Source organism: Phocoena sinus, chromosome 17, assembly GCF_008692025.1.
Source record: "Phocoena sinus isolate mPhoSin1 chromosome 17, mPhoSin1.pri, whole genome shotgun sequence".
NCBI classification, from domain to species: Eukaryota; Metazoa; Chordata; class Mammalia; order Artiodactyla; family Phocoenidae; genus Phocoena; species Phocoena sinus.
This window is the reverse complement of record NC_045779.1, coordinates 41657839-41673304: the sequence shown is the minus strand read 5'-3', so window position 1 is coordinate 41673304 and position 15466 is coordinate 41657839. Positions and strand designations below refer to the sequence as shown.

General features: G+C 42.1%; 1 protein-coding gene across 2 annotated transcripts in view; it reads right to left on the bottom strand.

Annotated features, from left to right (window-relative positions):
- Positions 1-15466, bottom strand: part of LAPTM4B (lysosomal protein transmembrane 4 beta) — a 69945-nt gene that overhangs the window by 15374 nt on the left and 39105 nt on the right. For both annotated transcript variants that reach the window (XM_032610313.1, XM_032610314.1), the window contains exons 5-6: positions 14999-15097; positions 9641-9736 (exon numbers count right to left, since the gene is read on the bottom strand). In XM_032610313.1, the coding sequence (XP_032466204.1) occupies positions 9641-9736; positions 14999-15097 (195 nt within the window). The remainder of the gene's footprint in view (positions 1-9640; positions 9737-14998; positions 15098-15466) is intronic.

Genomic DNA, 15466 nt, shown 5'->3' with positions numbered 1-15466 from the left:
CTGTTGCACTGCTCGTAATTTTTATGGCAATAAGGAGATTTTATCAAGTGGGCATACCCCTACTTAATCAAACTGGTTCCCAACTACTAGACAGTGAAATTGGATACTTTTGCTGTTAAAAAACAAGGCCGCATGAATATCTTAAACACGGTTCTTTTTTATTACTTCCTTAAGATATATTCCCAGAAACTTTCTTAGAATGTTGAAAAATAAAATTCAATGTCTCCTTTGTCCCTAGAGTAAAATCAACACGGATTCTATTTTGGACATGTGGGATAAAATAAGTCAAGTACTGAGTGTGTTTTAAAGTAAAACACAATGAAAATAGAGGGTGATTTTATAATTGATTCCCTGCAAAGCTAAATTTTTCTTACTTGCTATTATAGGAAGATTACAATTGAGCGATTGATTAATATCCTTTATTCATGTTCACAGTGAAAACTGGGTCTATTTGAACTGTTCTTCCAGAACTTTTAGGTGTCAATTATCTATGTGTTGGTTTGACCGCTCCAGTTGTTCTCTGGATGAAATAACTGGAAACTTATATGGGTCAGAGATAATTTCCATCAGATTAGTATATTTTTTTCAAAAGTTGTATTTTACTGAAGAAGGGAAAGAAACACGAGCTGAGTTAACATCGCACACTGTCAGCTTGCAGCGTGGAATACGTTAAAGCAGGGGAACCGCTTTCCAGAGGAAATCTCAGCGGGCATCCAGCCCAATCTTATCCACGATGCTTTTCTATCAGAACCAACAGACAAGTCTGTCTGAAGCCACGTGCCCATATGAAGCTATTAGGAAAATGCGTGGGGCTGAGTTACAGAAGGGAGGGCTATCTAACACAACAAGGGAACTACAAGGACCTACTGTATTGCTCAATATTCTGTAACAACCTAAACAGGGAAAGAACTTGGAAAAAAATAGATATATGTATGTATGTATGAATGAAATAAATAAAGCAGCTGTCTTGGTGTCACAAAGTTTACTTCTAACTTTTCTTCCACCTCTTTTATTTATTTTTTTTTTTTGCGGTACGCGGGCCTCTCACTGTTGTGGCCTCTCCCGTTGCAGAGCACAGGCTCCGGAAGCACAGGCTCAGCAGCCATGGCTCACGGGCCCAGCCGCTCCGCGGCATGTGGGATCTTCCCGGACCGGGGCACGAACCCGTGTCCCCTGCATTGGCAGGCGGACTCTCAACCACTGCGCCACCAGGGAAGCCCTTCCACCTCTTTCTTTAATCCACCCTCCCATTCCTTCCCCTGAGCTAGAGAGCAAAAATAAGCAAACAAAACGAAGTCTCACTGTTTTGGAAGTTTGTGACTTGACTTGAGAAGAATCATCAAAATGAATTACTTTCCTGCTTCACTGCTGCTTGTCCTGGTCAATGCCCCGCCAGCAGCAACAGGGAAGAACACCCAGCCCTGGCGGCAGTCTGCACAGATGACAGTCTAGGAGGAGGGTGGCGGGTAAAGAAAGACCGGAGCCAGGCTGCGAAGGTTGTGATCCCCTCTCCACTCCCCGGGCACGCACCAGCTGTGTGACCATGGGAAGGTACCCACTTGGTAATTTCCTCTTTTGTACCCAGGGATCTACTTCAAGGACTCTTGTGAGACTGAGTTCATATACATAAAGCCCGCACCGCAGAGCCTGGCAGATGGCAACCACTACCTAAGTGTCTGGGGAGAAACCCCCAGTACAAAAAGCTACAGAGCAGGAGACAGGACAGATGCAGAGAAGAGCGAAACCTCACCGGAGTTCTTCAGCGCTTGGCTGGATGACACTTGTGGGAACACCGCTAAGGAGATGAGAGAGGGTCAGTTAACTTTCAAGGTCTGGTCCTACCATTCAGGTGAGTGATTTAACGTTTCAGGTCACAGTCACAGACCAGACACGTCCTGGGGCTTCATGCTCACTCTGTGGCCCCTATCAACTATCGCTGCTACGTCTGACAGCCCTCTTCAAATCCTCTCCCTCTTCCTCAGGCCCTCTGCACCAGAACTGCATCGTCTTCATCACTGTAGTGATCTGGACTACGGAAACGGTCTCCTGGCTGCTCTCTCTGCGTATCTGGGATGTTACCCAGTCTATATCAAAACCTCTCACATTTTTTAAATTAAAAAAAAGCAAAAGCAAAAGCTTAGATCATACAAACTACTAAATTACAAGTGAAAAGAGATATTGAGGTATTATGAATAAGATGTCTCTCTTGGGGCTTCCCTGGTGGTGCAGTGGTTGAGAGTCCACCTGCCGATGCGGGGGACACGGGTTCGTGCCCCGGTCCAGGAGGATCCCACATGCTGCGGAGCGGCTGGGCCCGTGAGCCATGGCCGCTGAGCCTGCGTGTCGGAGCCTGTGCTCCGCAACGGGAGAGGCCACAACAGTGAGAGGCCCGCGTACCGCAAAAAAAAAAAAAAAAAAGTCTCTCTTGTATTCCAGTACTTACTAGGCCGGAAGCTTCAGAGCCAATAACTCACAGGCTGGAGTTTCAAATCCTCTACGGACCCCCTGGTTCATACAGGCAGGTGACAGTGGTGAAAGGTCTGTTTTGTGAGGTATGTTTAACATACATGAATCTGAAATGCCCAGGACTGAAGGAGATCTTCAGAGCCAGCCTCGTTACCGCCTTTAAACGAAGCCTTCCTCACATAGTTTCTGAAAATCAGTTATGACTTTTCTGAAGAATCTGCAAGATGATGACTATACATTCATCTTGGTAACAGTCTAGTTTCTCAGGTATGAAGGAACTTCTGAAGTCTAAAAACTCTCTCCTGCTATCAATTTAGTTCATTCCCTCCCGTTCTGTCTCTGGGGGTGGGATGTGGGAAAAGAATAAACACAACTCATGTCACCTAGTCAAGAACTTGTTTCTAATCACATGTAATCTATGCCTAGGAAGTAATGAACAAACTCATTTTTAAAAGCAGCAGGAGGGAAAAAAAACAATGGAATTTTTTATGCACAATTTTTGAAAGTCATTGAGACGACTACTAAATAAATCCACCCCACCTCCAACCCTTCTCAGTCAACTGAGAGTGTTCTGTGGCTTTCTGACAGCCCAAGGTCAGCCTCAATTAATCTCAGCCTCTCAGGGATATCTACAGGGAAATGACTGCTGGGGAGATAATCTGGCCTTCACCAGGTCACTGACTTTTTTCTTAACTGTGTTTTTCAAGCAGTCAGGATCAAAAGGCAGCCCCACACAACAAAACACTTTTTTTTTTGCCATGTGGCTTGTGGGATCTTAGTTCCCCGACCAGGGGCTGAACCTGGTCTCAGGCAGTTAAAGTCCTACCCACTGGACCGCCAGGGAATTCCTGCCAAAACACTTTTTGAAGTCAGAACAATAAACCTGTATATAGTGTTCACCAAGATTAGCACCTGCAATATGATATGGCATAACGGACTCCATGAAGTTTAAAATTTTCCTATTTATCCCTAAATAGCCATTTTCCTACATTGCCCAAGACTATGATCCTTTTATCTGAAATCAGAATTTCGGATACTACTTTGGATAAACATTCATCTCACTGCTTTTAAAGTGCCCCAATTGATTCCCTCCTCATGGATTTAACGCAACACTGGGTACTGCCATGACTCAAGTCTGCACTGGTATTAGCAGATTAAAAGGATTTTTCAAATCTCGATTTGCATAAATTTTAAGGTGAAAGAAATCTGTTTCTACTATTTAGTATTTTAATACATTTTTCCTCTTAAGGCCAGATTTTGATGAAGGTAGGGGAGAGAATGTGGTATTATGTAATATATATCCAGAATCTGATTTCTATTGAAAACAATGTTCTAAAGGGAAGGTTCCATCTCTCTAGGGTACCTAACCGTGTATGGCAGTGACTCAAAGGGACACCTTGGGATATTTAAAATTTCCAAGGAAAACACTAGAAAGCCTGTTAGGTACTACACTAACTACTACTATTAAGTTGTCTGGACCTGACTACTTAATGAAGAAAGCAGCTAGGTATGTCTTCTAGCCTAAGGGCATCATGAAAAAAAATACCAAGACCCTAAGAGGCATTATGAACTAACAGAGTTTGTGACCTCTCTGTCTTAAGGCATTTCTTTCAAAGGTTTTTGCTTTGCTTTAGTTAGGAAACTGGAGCAATTAATCCATAGAATGATCTCCAATATATAATAACGCTATCTATTCTCCCTGAGTAGTATTTGGAAAAGTAGATACCTGGCTAATAATATGTGTTAGAGAAGAAAAAAGCAGCACATTTATTTTCTACCAACAAGAGCCCCAGTATCTTTCCACAGAAGTCACCCTGAGACTCTTCAGCCTGGGAGAAAAGCCATCTGGCTTAATACTTGATAGGAAGTGAAAGACACAACGTATCTGTGTGGATTCCCCATAAAGACATGGACAAAAGAGAAACATACGTGATAACCACTATGAGGATCTTAATATAGCTATGGAGACCAGGGAAAATGACAGAACTAGATCATTCCAGGCCCCACTTAGGATCTCAGAGTGAGGCTCCAGTATTTTTTTGTTTTTAATTAGAACTCCTTTGGTTCTTGAACTCCTTTCGTACTAGTCAAAACAACCTTTAAATATGCAGAGCCCCCTTTAAAAAAAAAAATCTATTCTCCAACCCTAGAAATACAGATTATGGTCTTTACTGAAAGGAAGCAGGGGTCCTTGGAGAAATAGCTGATTCCAGGTGTGGAACAGGATATGAACAAGATGAGCCCAGAACGGCAAGGAAGCGATCACACTACCAGAGTTGTGTAAAAAGACTCAGATGCCAACTTGAAGACGCTCCAACTGGGCAAAGACAGCATAATTAGGACACTCATAAGGATGTTAGCTATGGTGTAGCTGTTCAGAGGAAGATTTTGGGTTTCCCCTGAAAAAGTCTTAAAATAGGTATGGAACAGTAGGTAAATTTTCTTTACGGTTACTGATAAAATTAATCAAAATAGCTGTACTTTTCAACGGAACATCCCCAGCTCTTCTAATAACAGGCCTCTTTTCATTAGTTCATTTATTACATTAAAAAAAAAAAACCATCACTAGAGAATGATGGACCAACTTGTCATTTTGAAAACTGATAAACAGAACAAAAGCACATATATTTATCATTGTCCCAAGTACCACTGGGTAACTAAATACTACTCGAGGGAAAGTTTCTCTTTATAGAAATATTCCAGCTAATATATGAAAAATGATAGCATGTCATCATATTGCAATTCCAAATGAATTGATGATATCAATGGTTGCTGACATCCCAGAAAGACAGAATCAACCAGACATCACCTGCATCCTGATGGAAGAAAAATTATCAACTATAAAGCAATCTTACAAAAAAAGGAAAATGGGAATATAAATATAGGAAGCATTTAGATCCAACCACTTATTTACTGGAAATACAGAGATCTGTATTATAGGTATGCAATCAGTAAAATCTAGTTTGTGGGCCAGTTGTTTCTTTAAAAAAATTACAAAGTCTTAAAATGCATACTGACTCACAGATCCTGTTTCAAATAAATTGCTAGGAAAATTAACAGGAGTCGATTGAAAATCTAAACACTCACTGGATATATTTTATATTAAGAATTATTATTTTAGATATAATAAGTACTCTTTAGAAAAATATCCACAATACCGTTATTTTTTAAATATTTATTTATTTATTTTTGGCCGTGTTGGGTCTTCAGTGCTGCGCACGGGCTTTCTCTAGTTGTGTCGGGCGGGGACTACTCTTCATGTTGTGCGCAGACTTCTCATTGCGGTGGCTTCTCTTGTTGTGGAGCACAAGCTCACGCTCAGGCTTCAGTAGTGGTGGCGCGTAGGCTCAGCAGCCGTGGCTCACAGGCTCTAGAGCAGAGGCTGAGTAGTTGTGGCGCACGGGCTTAGCTGCTCCGTGGCACGTGGGATCTTCCTGGACCAGAGATCCTGTGTCCCCTGCATTGGCAGGCGGATTCTTAACCACTGCGCCACCAGGGAAGCCCTATTTTTTAAAAAAACAACCTTTAAAAACGCTGCCAGAAAGCTGAGACTTCAGGTGGTGATCTATTAAGTGGACTATCCGTGCAAGCTATGAGAAATGATAAAACTCCTTTCCCCAGGAATACCATTCTTTGTTTTAAAAAGGAAAAAACGGTTCGCTGTGAACTTTTAGAAAGTAGAAACAAATCATCAGTTTCCTTATCTTAAAAATGGCAAGTTGGGGCTTCCCTGGTGGTGAAGTGGTTAAGAGTCCGCCTGCCGATGCAGGGGACACGGGTTTGTGCCCCGGTCCGGGAAGATCCCACATGCCGCGGAGCGGCTGGGCCCGTGAGCCATGGCCGCTGGGCCTGCGTGTCCGGAGCCTGTGCTCCGCAGCGGGAGAGGCCACAACAGTGAGAGGCCCGCATAACGCAAAAAAAAAAAAACAAAAACAAAAAAGGCAAGTTGATACAGAATGACTGAGAAGATAATGACCAATAATAATGATCATCAAGCAATTCCCCAGGACCTTCTGTCAACACACAAGGAAACAATCACAGCTGGCACTAGTCCATGGTCCCAAACCCTAGTTACTACAAACTACTGCCAAGCTGGAAGCCTTTCTGAAGAAAGGTCTATTATTAGAAGAGCTAGGATGTCTAGCTGGAAAGTACAACTATTTTTGAATGTATGTTAGCCTAAATACAGCTTACCTGCTATCCATACCTAACTTTGAATCTTTCAAAGGGTGGAAAATAAAACTTCCTCTAAAAAGCTAGTTGGATGCATTTTAGCGACTCACTCATGATTCGTAAATTCTCCAAGCACCCCAATTTCTACAATTTCAGAATATCCTTTGATTTCAGGTGTATTTATACAACGTGTACCCAGCCCTTCCACCTTGCTTCTATTAAAAATACACATAACCCTTCAGAAAGCAATGAAAAAACAACCACCAGAAGTATACCAAACAAACACATGTGATATGGGCATTATCTTCGCTGAGATACTTTTCAAAGATGGTAGTTTTGTTAAGTCCCACACATTCATAATATTTAGGATGGGGCTCTAACATACCTTGCTTGTTTAGCAGCTCAAACTTTTTAGACTTTTCATTAGTTCAGCAGGGCAATAAAAGTACTCTGAGATATCTTTTTAAAGAAAAAACAGAAAGATACTGATAGATAACTAACACTCAGAAACTCAGAGAGAAGGAAAAAATTCTGTACACCAGTAATTTTATCAAAATTATAGCAACTATGAACAGTTATTTCTTTAAAGAGATGTACTGACCCAAGAGGGATTCTCTAAAGGGTTAGTAGGCAGGATGTGTCTACTGTGATCAGTGCAAAGGATTCTGCACGGCCCCCAAAGGGCCCCCCAGCACCTGGGCACGCTGGGTTTGTACATCTGATCGCGGCAGAGCCTCCTCTTAAACCACTGCTCATGCACTTCTGATTCAAACCAACGATTCCCTGCTGAGGACTTAAGAAAACTATTCACGTATAACACGCTTTCTCTCAGAAATCCCACAGAGATCTCAGTGATATCAGCTTGCACCTGTGTATTTAGTATAAAGTCTGAAGTTGTTTTATCCCCATTTTATTTATTTATTTATCTATTTTTGCGGTACGCAGGCTTCTCACTGTTGTGGCCTCTCCCGTTGCGGAGCACAGGCTCTGGACGCGCAGGCTCAGTGGCCATGGCTCATGAGCCCAGCCGCTCCGCGGCATGTGGGATCTTCCCAGACTGGGGCACGAACCCGTGTCCCCTGCATCAGCAGGTGGACTCTCAACCACTGCGCCACCAGGGAAGCCCTATCCCCATTTTATACACAAGGAAGTCAAGTCAGGGACAGACTAAATTACTTCAGCAAGGCCACAGAGTAAGCAAGTCACCACAATTTAAAAAACAAAACCAGGGCTTCAACCAGCCACAACTACTGAGCCTGTGCTCTAGAGCCCGTGAGCCACAACTACTGAGCCCACGTGCCTACAGCCCATGCTCCACAACGAGAGAAGCCACTGCAATGAGAAGCCCGCGCACCGCAACGAAGAGTAGCCCCGATCACCGCAACTAGAGAAAGCCTGCGCGCAGCAACGAAGACCCAATGCAGCCAAAAATAAATAAATAAAATAAATTTTTTTAAAATAAAATAATAAAAAATACAAAACCAAATATAAAACGCCATTCTAGTTTAGAACAGACACACCATTTATATTTATCCTTTATCTGTCCTGTCCATTCTGTCCCCTCCAATCCTATCCACCTGGACCCATCCCACAGGCTCATGTCACCCATCCCTTCCATTAACCACTCCTCGAGCATTTACTTGTACTGAGTATCACACGTGGTGATGGAGACACAAAGAGATTAGTACCTAGAGGACTTGTACTTTTACCACGAGCCAGGCAAGATAATTACATAAAGGACAAATGATTTTGAGGACTCTTCCAGTGAAGGCATGTTTCTCAAAATCATATTTGATAGGTTTAAAAAAGTTAAGTATGAACAACTAGTGGCAGAACACGGTTCACCTAAATTCTTTTGCTAAGGTTTTCATATGCGGGGAAAGTTGTTTTTTTGTTTTTGTTTTTTTTTGCAGTACGCGGGCCTCTCACTGTTGTGGCCTCTCCCGTTGCAGAGCACAGGTTCCGGATGCGCAGGCTCAGCCGCCATGGCTCACGGGCCCAGCTGCTCCGCGGCATGTGGGATCTTCCCGGACCGGGGCACGAACCCATGTCCCCTGCATCGACAGGCGGACTCTCAACCACTGCGCCACCAGGGAAGCCCGATGTGCGGGGCAAGTTTTAAAGATACAGTAATCTCTGCCATTCTTATCTCTCTACCTATAAAATCACATTTTTACGTTTAATTTCACATGTCTAGTGAGACAGTATAGTCAAACTATGCAGAATTGATACCTAGAATTACCTACCATGTTTTTTTTTTTAAATAAATTTATTTATTTACTTTTGGCTGCATTGGGTCTTTGTTGCTGAGCATGGGCTTTCTCTAGTTGTGGTAAGCGGGGGCGACTCTTCTGTGTAGTACGTGGTCTTCTCATTGCGGTGGCTTCTCTTGTTGCGGAGCACAGGCTCTAGGCACGCGGGCTTCAGTAGTTGTGGCTCACGGGCTCTAGAGCACAGGCTTAGTAGTTGTGGCGCACGGGCTTAGTTGCTCCGTGGCATGTGGGATCTTCCCGGCCCAGGGCTCGAACCCATGTCCCCTGCATTGGCAGGCGGATTCTTAACCACTGTGCCACCAGGGAGGCCCTACCATGTTTTTTTAATAATGCAGGTTTAGGATACGTGAATGTTGGGACTTCCGTGGTGGTCCAGTGGTTAAGACTCCGCGCTTCCAATGCAGGGGGCATGGGTTCAATCCCTGGTCGGGGAACTAAGATCCCACATGCCACTCAGCCAAAAAAAAGAAAGATACATAAATGTGGAGAGGCACATACATTATCTATTTGTAATATTTTTTTAAATGAACCAGAGTTGAGCCAACTAGATTTTAATGTCTTGTAAGGAAAACAAAACACATTTCATTCAACTATGAATCCTTTGATGACTAAGCAGCTCGTGAACATGTTTCAACAACAGTAAAAAAAGCAGCAAACACTAGAAATATTTATAAGCCATCGTATAGTGGATGTGTGGAGATCTCCACGTGAAGTGACATCGCACCTACCGTAGTGTCATTGCCGGTAACATAAACCAGGACGTCAGAGGAGTTCCTGCCATTGATGTATCGGTAGCAGTTCCAAACACAGCTAATCAAGTAACCCTGTAAGTAAGTAGCGATTGTTAGAGATTTAATTTTCAAAGTTCAGACAATTTACGATATCATCATGGATAAAGCCATATTGCAAAATGTTCATTTATATAAATTTTAAACACACATTAACTCTACTAAACCGAGAAGGCTTTAAAATTACAAATGTTGGATATAGTAGCTTTCTGGCCAAGGGTGATACTGTAGCCTTACTACACAGAAGGTGATGGGGAAGGGTGGGGCTGAAAGGAGAAAGAATTTCCAAGAAAAGGAAGTTGAAAGGAGCAATTGCCGCAAACATTTACTGCCCCCAAAGAGCAAGCAATTCATTAACCGATTCTCATCACACTTTAACTCTGGGTCTTTCGGATCGTTATTCTATATCATTATATATGATTTTATAATACAAGTCAACTTAAAAAAAAACAACGTTCATAGCACATTAATTTGCTCTGTGATCAGTACAATTCACTAAAACATTTCCATTTTCACAATGAAATATCCACAAAAGATAATTAAAATTAAGGTCCAGAATAAAGACATGCTGGAAATAGAAAGCATGAGCTCATGGGAGATGTTTAAAATACGAAGTCTTTGTACTTTCATTCCAATCATGTGCAATCAGATTAAAACAAAATGATTTCAAAGCCCCTTTCTAGCTTTGAAATTCTTTGATTAAAAGGTTAAAGATGTGTGGGCTTCCCTGGTGGCGCAGTGGTTGAGAATCTGCCTGCCAATGCAGGGGACACAGGTTCGAGCCCTGGTCTGGGAAGATCCCACATGCCGCGGAGCAACCAGGCCCGTGAGCCACAACTACTGAGCCTGCGCGTCTGGAGCTTGTGCTCCGCGACAAGAGAGGCCGCGACAGTGAGAGGCCCGCGCACCGCGATGAAGAGCAGCCCCCACTCGCCGCAACTAGAGAAAGCCCACGCACAGAAACGAAGACCCAACACAGCCATAAATAAATAAATAAATAAATAAATAAATAAAAGGTTAAAGATGTGGAAAAAACGGAGCCCTCCTACATTGCTGGTGGGAATGTAAAACAGTGTTGCTTTAGAAAACAGTCTGGAAGTCCCTCAAAAGGTTAAACAGTTAAATATGGGGACTTCCCTGGTGGTGCCGTGGCTAAGAATCCGCCTGCCAAGGCAGGGGACATGGGTTCGAGCTCTGGTCCGGGAAGATCCCACATGCCGCGGAGCAACTAAGTCCGTGCACCACAACTACTGAGCCTGCGCTCTAGAGCCCACAAGCCACAACTACTGAAGCCCACACGCCTAGAGCCCATGCTCCACAACAAGAGAAGCCACGCAACGAGAAGCCCACGCACCACAAACGAAGACCCAACGCAGCCATAAATAAATAAATAAACAAACAGTTAAATGTGACCCGGTGGCTCCACTCCAAGGTATATACCCAAGAGAAATGAAAACATATGTCCACACAAAAACTTGTGCACAAATGTTCACAGCAACATTATTTGTAATAGCAAAAGAGTAAAAACAATCCAAATGTCTGTCAACTTAGGACTGGATAGACAAAATATTCCATTGTATGGTATATTCATACAATGGAATATAATTCAGCAATAAAAAGGAAGTTCTGATAACACGCTACAGCATGGATGAACCTTGGAAATGTCAAAGAAGCCAGTCACAAAGGACCACATATTATATGATTCCATTTATATGAAATGTCCAGAAGAGGCAAATCCATAGTGACAGAAAATAGATTAGTGGTTACCAGGGGATGGGGGTAAGGGCAAACGTCATATGGTAAAAGTGTTCTAAAATTACATTGTTTAACCACAGAGCTGTGTTTATACAACTCCGTGAATATATTAAAAACCACTAAATTGTACACTTAAATGGGAGAACCTTATGATATGAGAATTATATCTCAAGAAAGTTGTTTTATAAAAAAAGAAGACATTTAACAACAAAAGGAGTGCTCGCCAACACTTTTCAGAAGTGAGGTAAATGTTCTGTTGTGTACTCAGAATGCTGTCTTAAGCTGCATTCATACTTTTGGTTTTTTTAAGTTTATTTTTGACTGTGTTGGGTCTTCATTTCTGTGCGAGGGCTTTCTCTAGTTGCGGCAAGCGGGGGCCACTCTTCATCACGGTGCGTGGGCCTCTCACTATCACGGCCTCTCTTGTTGCAGAGCACAGGCTCCAGACACGCAGGCTCAGTAGTTGTGGCTCACGGGCCTAGTTGCTCCACGGCATGTGGGATCTTCCCAGACCAGGGCTCGAACCCGTGTGCCCTGCGTTAGCAGGCAGATTCTCAACCACTGCGCCACCAGGGAAGCCTGCTGCATTCATACTTGGTGGTGATTATTTCCTACAGTGAGACTTTCTGTGATAATGTTAATATGAAAATGCATAATGCTATTTTAGTAAAGTGTTTTCTGAATGGCAATTATCTGAAACCAGAGATCAACAATGAGAAAGAGATGGAAAGGGCATTTTTCTTGAACAATATGTTGAATTTACTCAAATCTTCAGTTTACTCAACAACGCTCTTGCTTCTCTATTAAAACAAACAAACAAAACCCTGGACTCACTGAGAATTTTAATACAAATAAAAAAGGAATGCTTGGACATATTCTGTTGTGTACTATGTAAGAAGTCATCCATTATTTTAGCAGTGAACAGAAGGTTCTTTTAAGACAAGAACTCTTTCTGATGTGAGGCCTCCAAAATGACAAATCTATAACTGAAGGTTAAACTGCGGAGGGGAAATACCCAGTGTCTGGGGCCCCATACGCCCAGTCAGCATTCTTGAATGGCCCCTGCAACACCAGGAGCGTTCACCCACTAAACACTGTGATGGGAGAAAAACCTGGCCTGTTGTCTCTAAAGTTATTTCAATGACCAATAACTTATTTCAATGACCTTATTTCCTATTTGACATTTCTGTAATCTGGAATAAATTAAATATTTGGTATATTTCCCAAACAGACTTGAAATGACAAGAGTACATCCATCATCTACTTGCAGAGCTAGGCGGTAAGCGCTGTTCCCTTTACCGACTAAGGACAGAGCAAAACTGACACATGTTGTGATTTGGGTTCCCAGGGAATCACTAGTGATAAAACTTATTAAAGAGTAACAGTGAATTTAGGTTGTGAGAGCTACTAATCAGGTAAACTGTTATGTGAAACTGTAACACATATATGTGTTCATATTTGTTTAAACTAATAATGACTGAGTCTCCACAAGGGATAGAAAAATGAAGGCAGGGTCTATGTTCTCAATGAAATGCAGTCTGGTTAGTAGAGATAGATACATATATAATGAAATATTAACACATTACACACAGGTTGGAGACAGTGCTGTGAACAATCTATAAGATGCCTTTTATTAGGTCATTATGATAAATAATATTGTTTGCAGTTGATAAAAGCACCACAGACAGGGCAGGGATTTTTCTTATTCACCACCAAACCCTAGCAGCTACAACACGGCCCGGCACACAGGAGACCCTCAGCAAATGTTTACTGAATAAATAAATGAATGATGCATCTTCCCATCCATTAGCTCAACTAACCTCACAGTCACCCTTCACAATGTTTTCTTAGCTATTACTCCTATTTAGTAAATGAAGAAACCAAGGCTCTGGTCACATAGCTATGTGGCAGTGACACAAGGTAAATCTAGGTCCTCTGACTCAATATCTCAAGTAAGCATTTCCAATAAAGATGTAAATGCCTACACAGTTAAAGTGCCTTTTTTGAGAGCAGTGGGAGGTGCTGGCTTCTGGGTAATGGCACAGGGTAGCTTGGTCAGACTAACCTTCTTCCAGGTAAAAATGATAAAATCTGGAATAAACACACACAGGCACACAGACTCTATTTGAAGGCAGGGCTGAAGGGCCCAAAACAGGCAGAAGCTAAAGGGGAGTCTACCCTTGAGTGGCAAACTGCAGTGAGTGGGATTTGAGGGTCTGAAGCCTTTTGCCAGTGGCTCTGCTCACTCTCCACACAGCCGGTGGTCTGACTAAAAAGCCAGGAAGTTGGGGTGCTGAGGTAGGAGCTGCAGGGGCAGGAAGCCTCGACATCGTGTATAAAATTCACCCAAATCCTTGACCACTAAGCCACACGTGCAGTAACAAGCCATGCAGAGCATGTTGTATGGAGGGCGATGCAGACCTCAGTGACTTTCAGTGAATCATTTTCTTTCTACTCCTCTTCAACACATTACCATTTAAAATGACTTTTCTCCCTAAAGGCAGCTTCTTCAAAACTCACCAAGCTTGGTTTTTAAAGAATTCGGTAATTTTATGCCAAAATAAAGACAATGAAAGATGTTAAGAATTAAAAGTTCAAGATCTAACTTAAGAATTTTCTACTTATTACTAGCACACAAGCACAAATTATAATGATGTTTTTATTATCAGGTTTACAAAGATGAAAAATAGCACTCGACCGATGAGGGTAAGGGAAACATGGCAGATGGGAGTGTTAAGGCATTCAACTTTAGGGGAGATCAATTTGACAAACTATCAAAAACCTTCAAATTATGCATACCCTCAAATTTCAGGAAATAGATCTTGAGAAAATAAATGTATAAGTATACAAAAGATGTAATTAATTTAATATATTCATTGCCGTACTATTTATAAGTGAAAAAGTAGGAACTATCTCAATGTCCAACAATAACTAATTTATAAAAATGATAAATTCATAACAGACTGCTACAGAATAATGTTCAAAATCAATTACATTTTTAAAAACAAATTACAGGGACTTCCCTGGTGGAGCAGTGGTTAAGACTCCACGCTCCCAGTGCAGGGGGCCCGGGTTTGATCTCTGGTCAGGACACTAGGTCCCACATGCATGCCGCAACTAAGGAGCCTGCGTGCTGCAACTAAGGAGCCAGGCGAGCCGCAACTAAGGAGCCCACCTGTTGCAACCAAATATAGTAAATAAATAAAAAAATATTTAGGGAAAAATCCCACAAATTACAAAAGAATGTATACAGAGACTTGTAATGGATGCTATGGTACTTAATACACACCACATAAATGTACAACATTATATTAATTTATTTCCATCCAAATAGATTTTAGAAGAACCCTGGGTTGGCCTGTGGAAGTCTGGTTAGTGTTTATCTTTCTCATATAGATAAGAGAAGGAACAGAATTGTGAGGAATTCAAAAAGCAGCTCAGAAATCTAAAACAAGATAAACTAACGGCAAGTTTTCTTACTTCTTTAGCATTCATGAATACATTTAGTAATATTTAGACCATAAGTAAAATCTTCATGCTTACCTTAAAAGTCAAGATAATGCTGATAAACAGAAGAATAATAAGGACCAAACAGGTAGGATTCACTGACATGATATCATCTTTGTAAGGAAAATCAGGAGGCTACAAAAGAAAAGTACCTCATTAGCAAATCTCATTAATGATCCAGGATTCTATTCCATAAGCATTAGCCAGATGTGCTTATCAGAAAGCAATTAATTAAAGCAGATAGTTATTATTTAAGGACACTACAACATTTCTAGTCTACCTCTACTAATGAAAAAGCTATAAACAGTGTGATGGGGAGAGGCTAGTCTGTTCTTCATTCAGGCAGCAACTCTCAAAAAGAAAATTCAGGGCTTCCCTGGTGGCGCAGTGGTTGAGAGTCCGCCTGCCGATGCAGGGGACGCGGGTTCGTGCCCCAGTCCGGGAAGATCCCACATGCCGCGGAGCGGCTGGGCACGTGAGCCATGGCCGCTGAGCCTGCGCGTC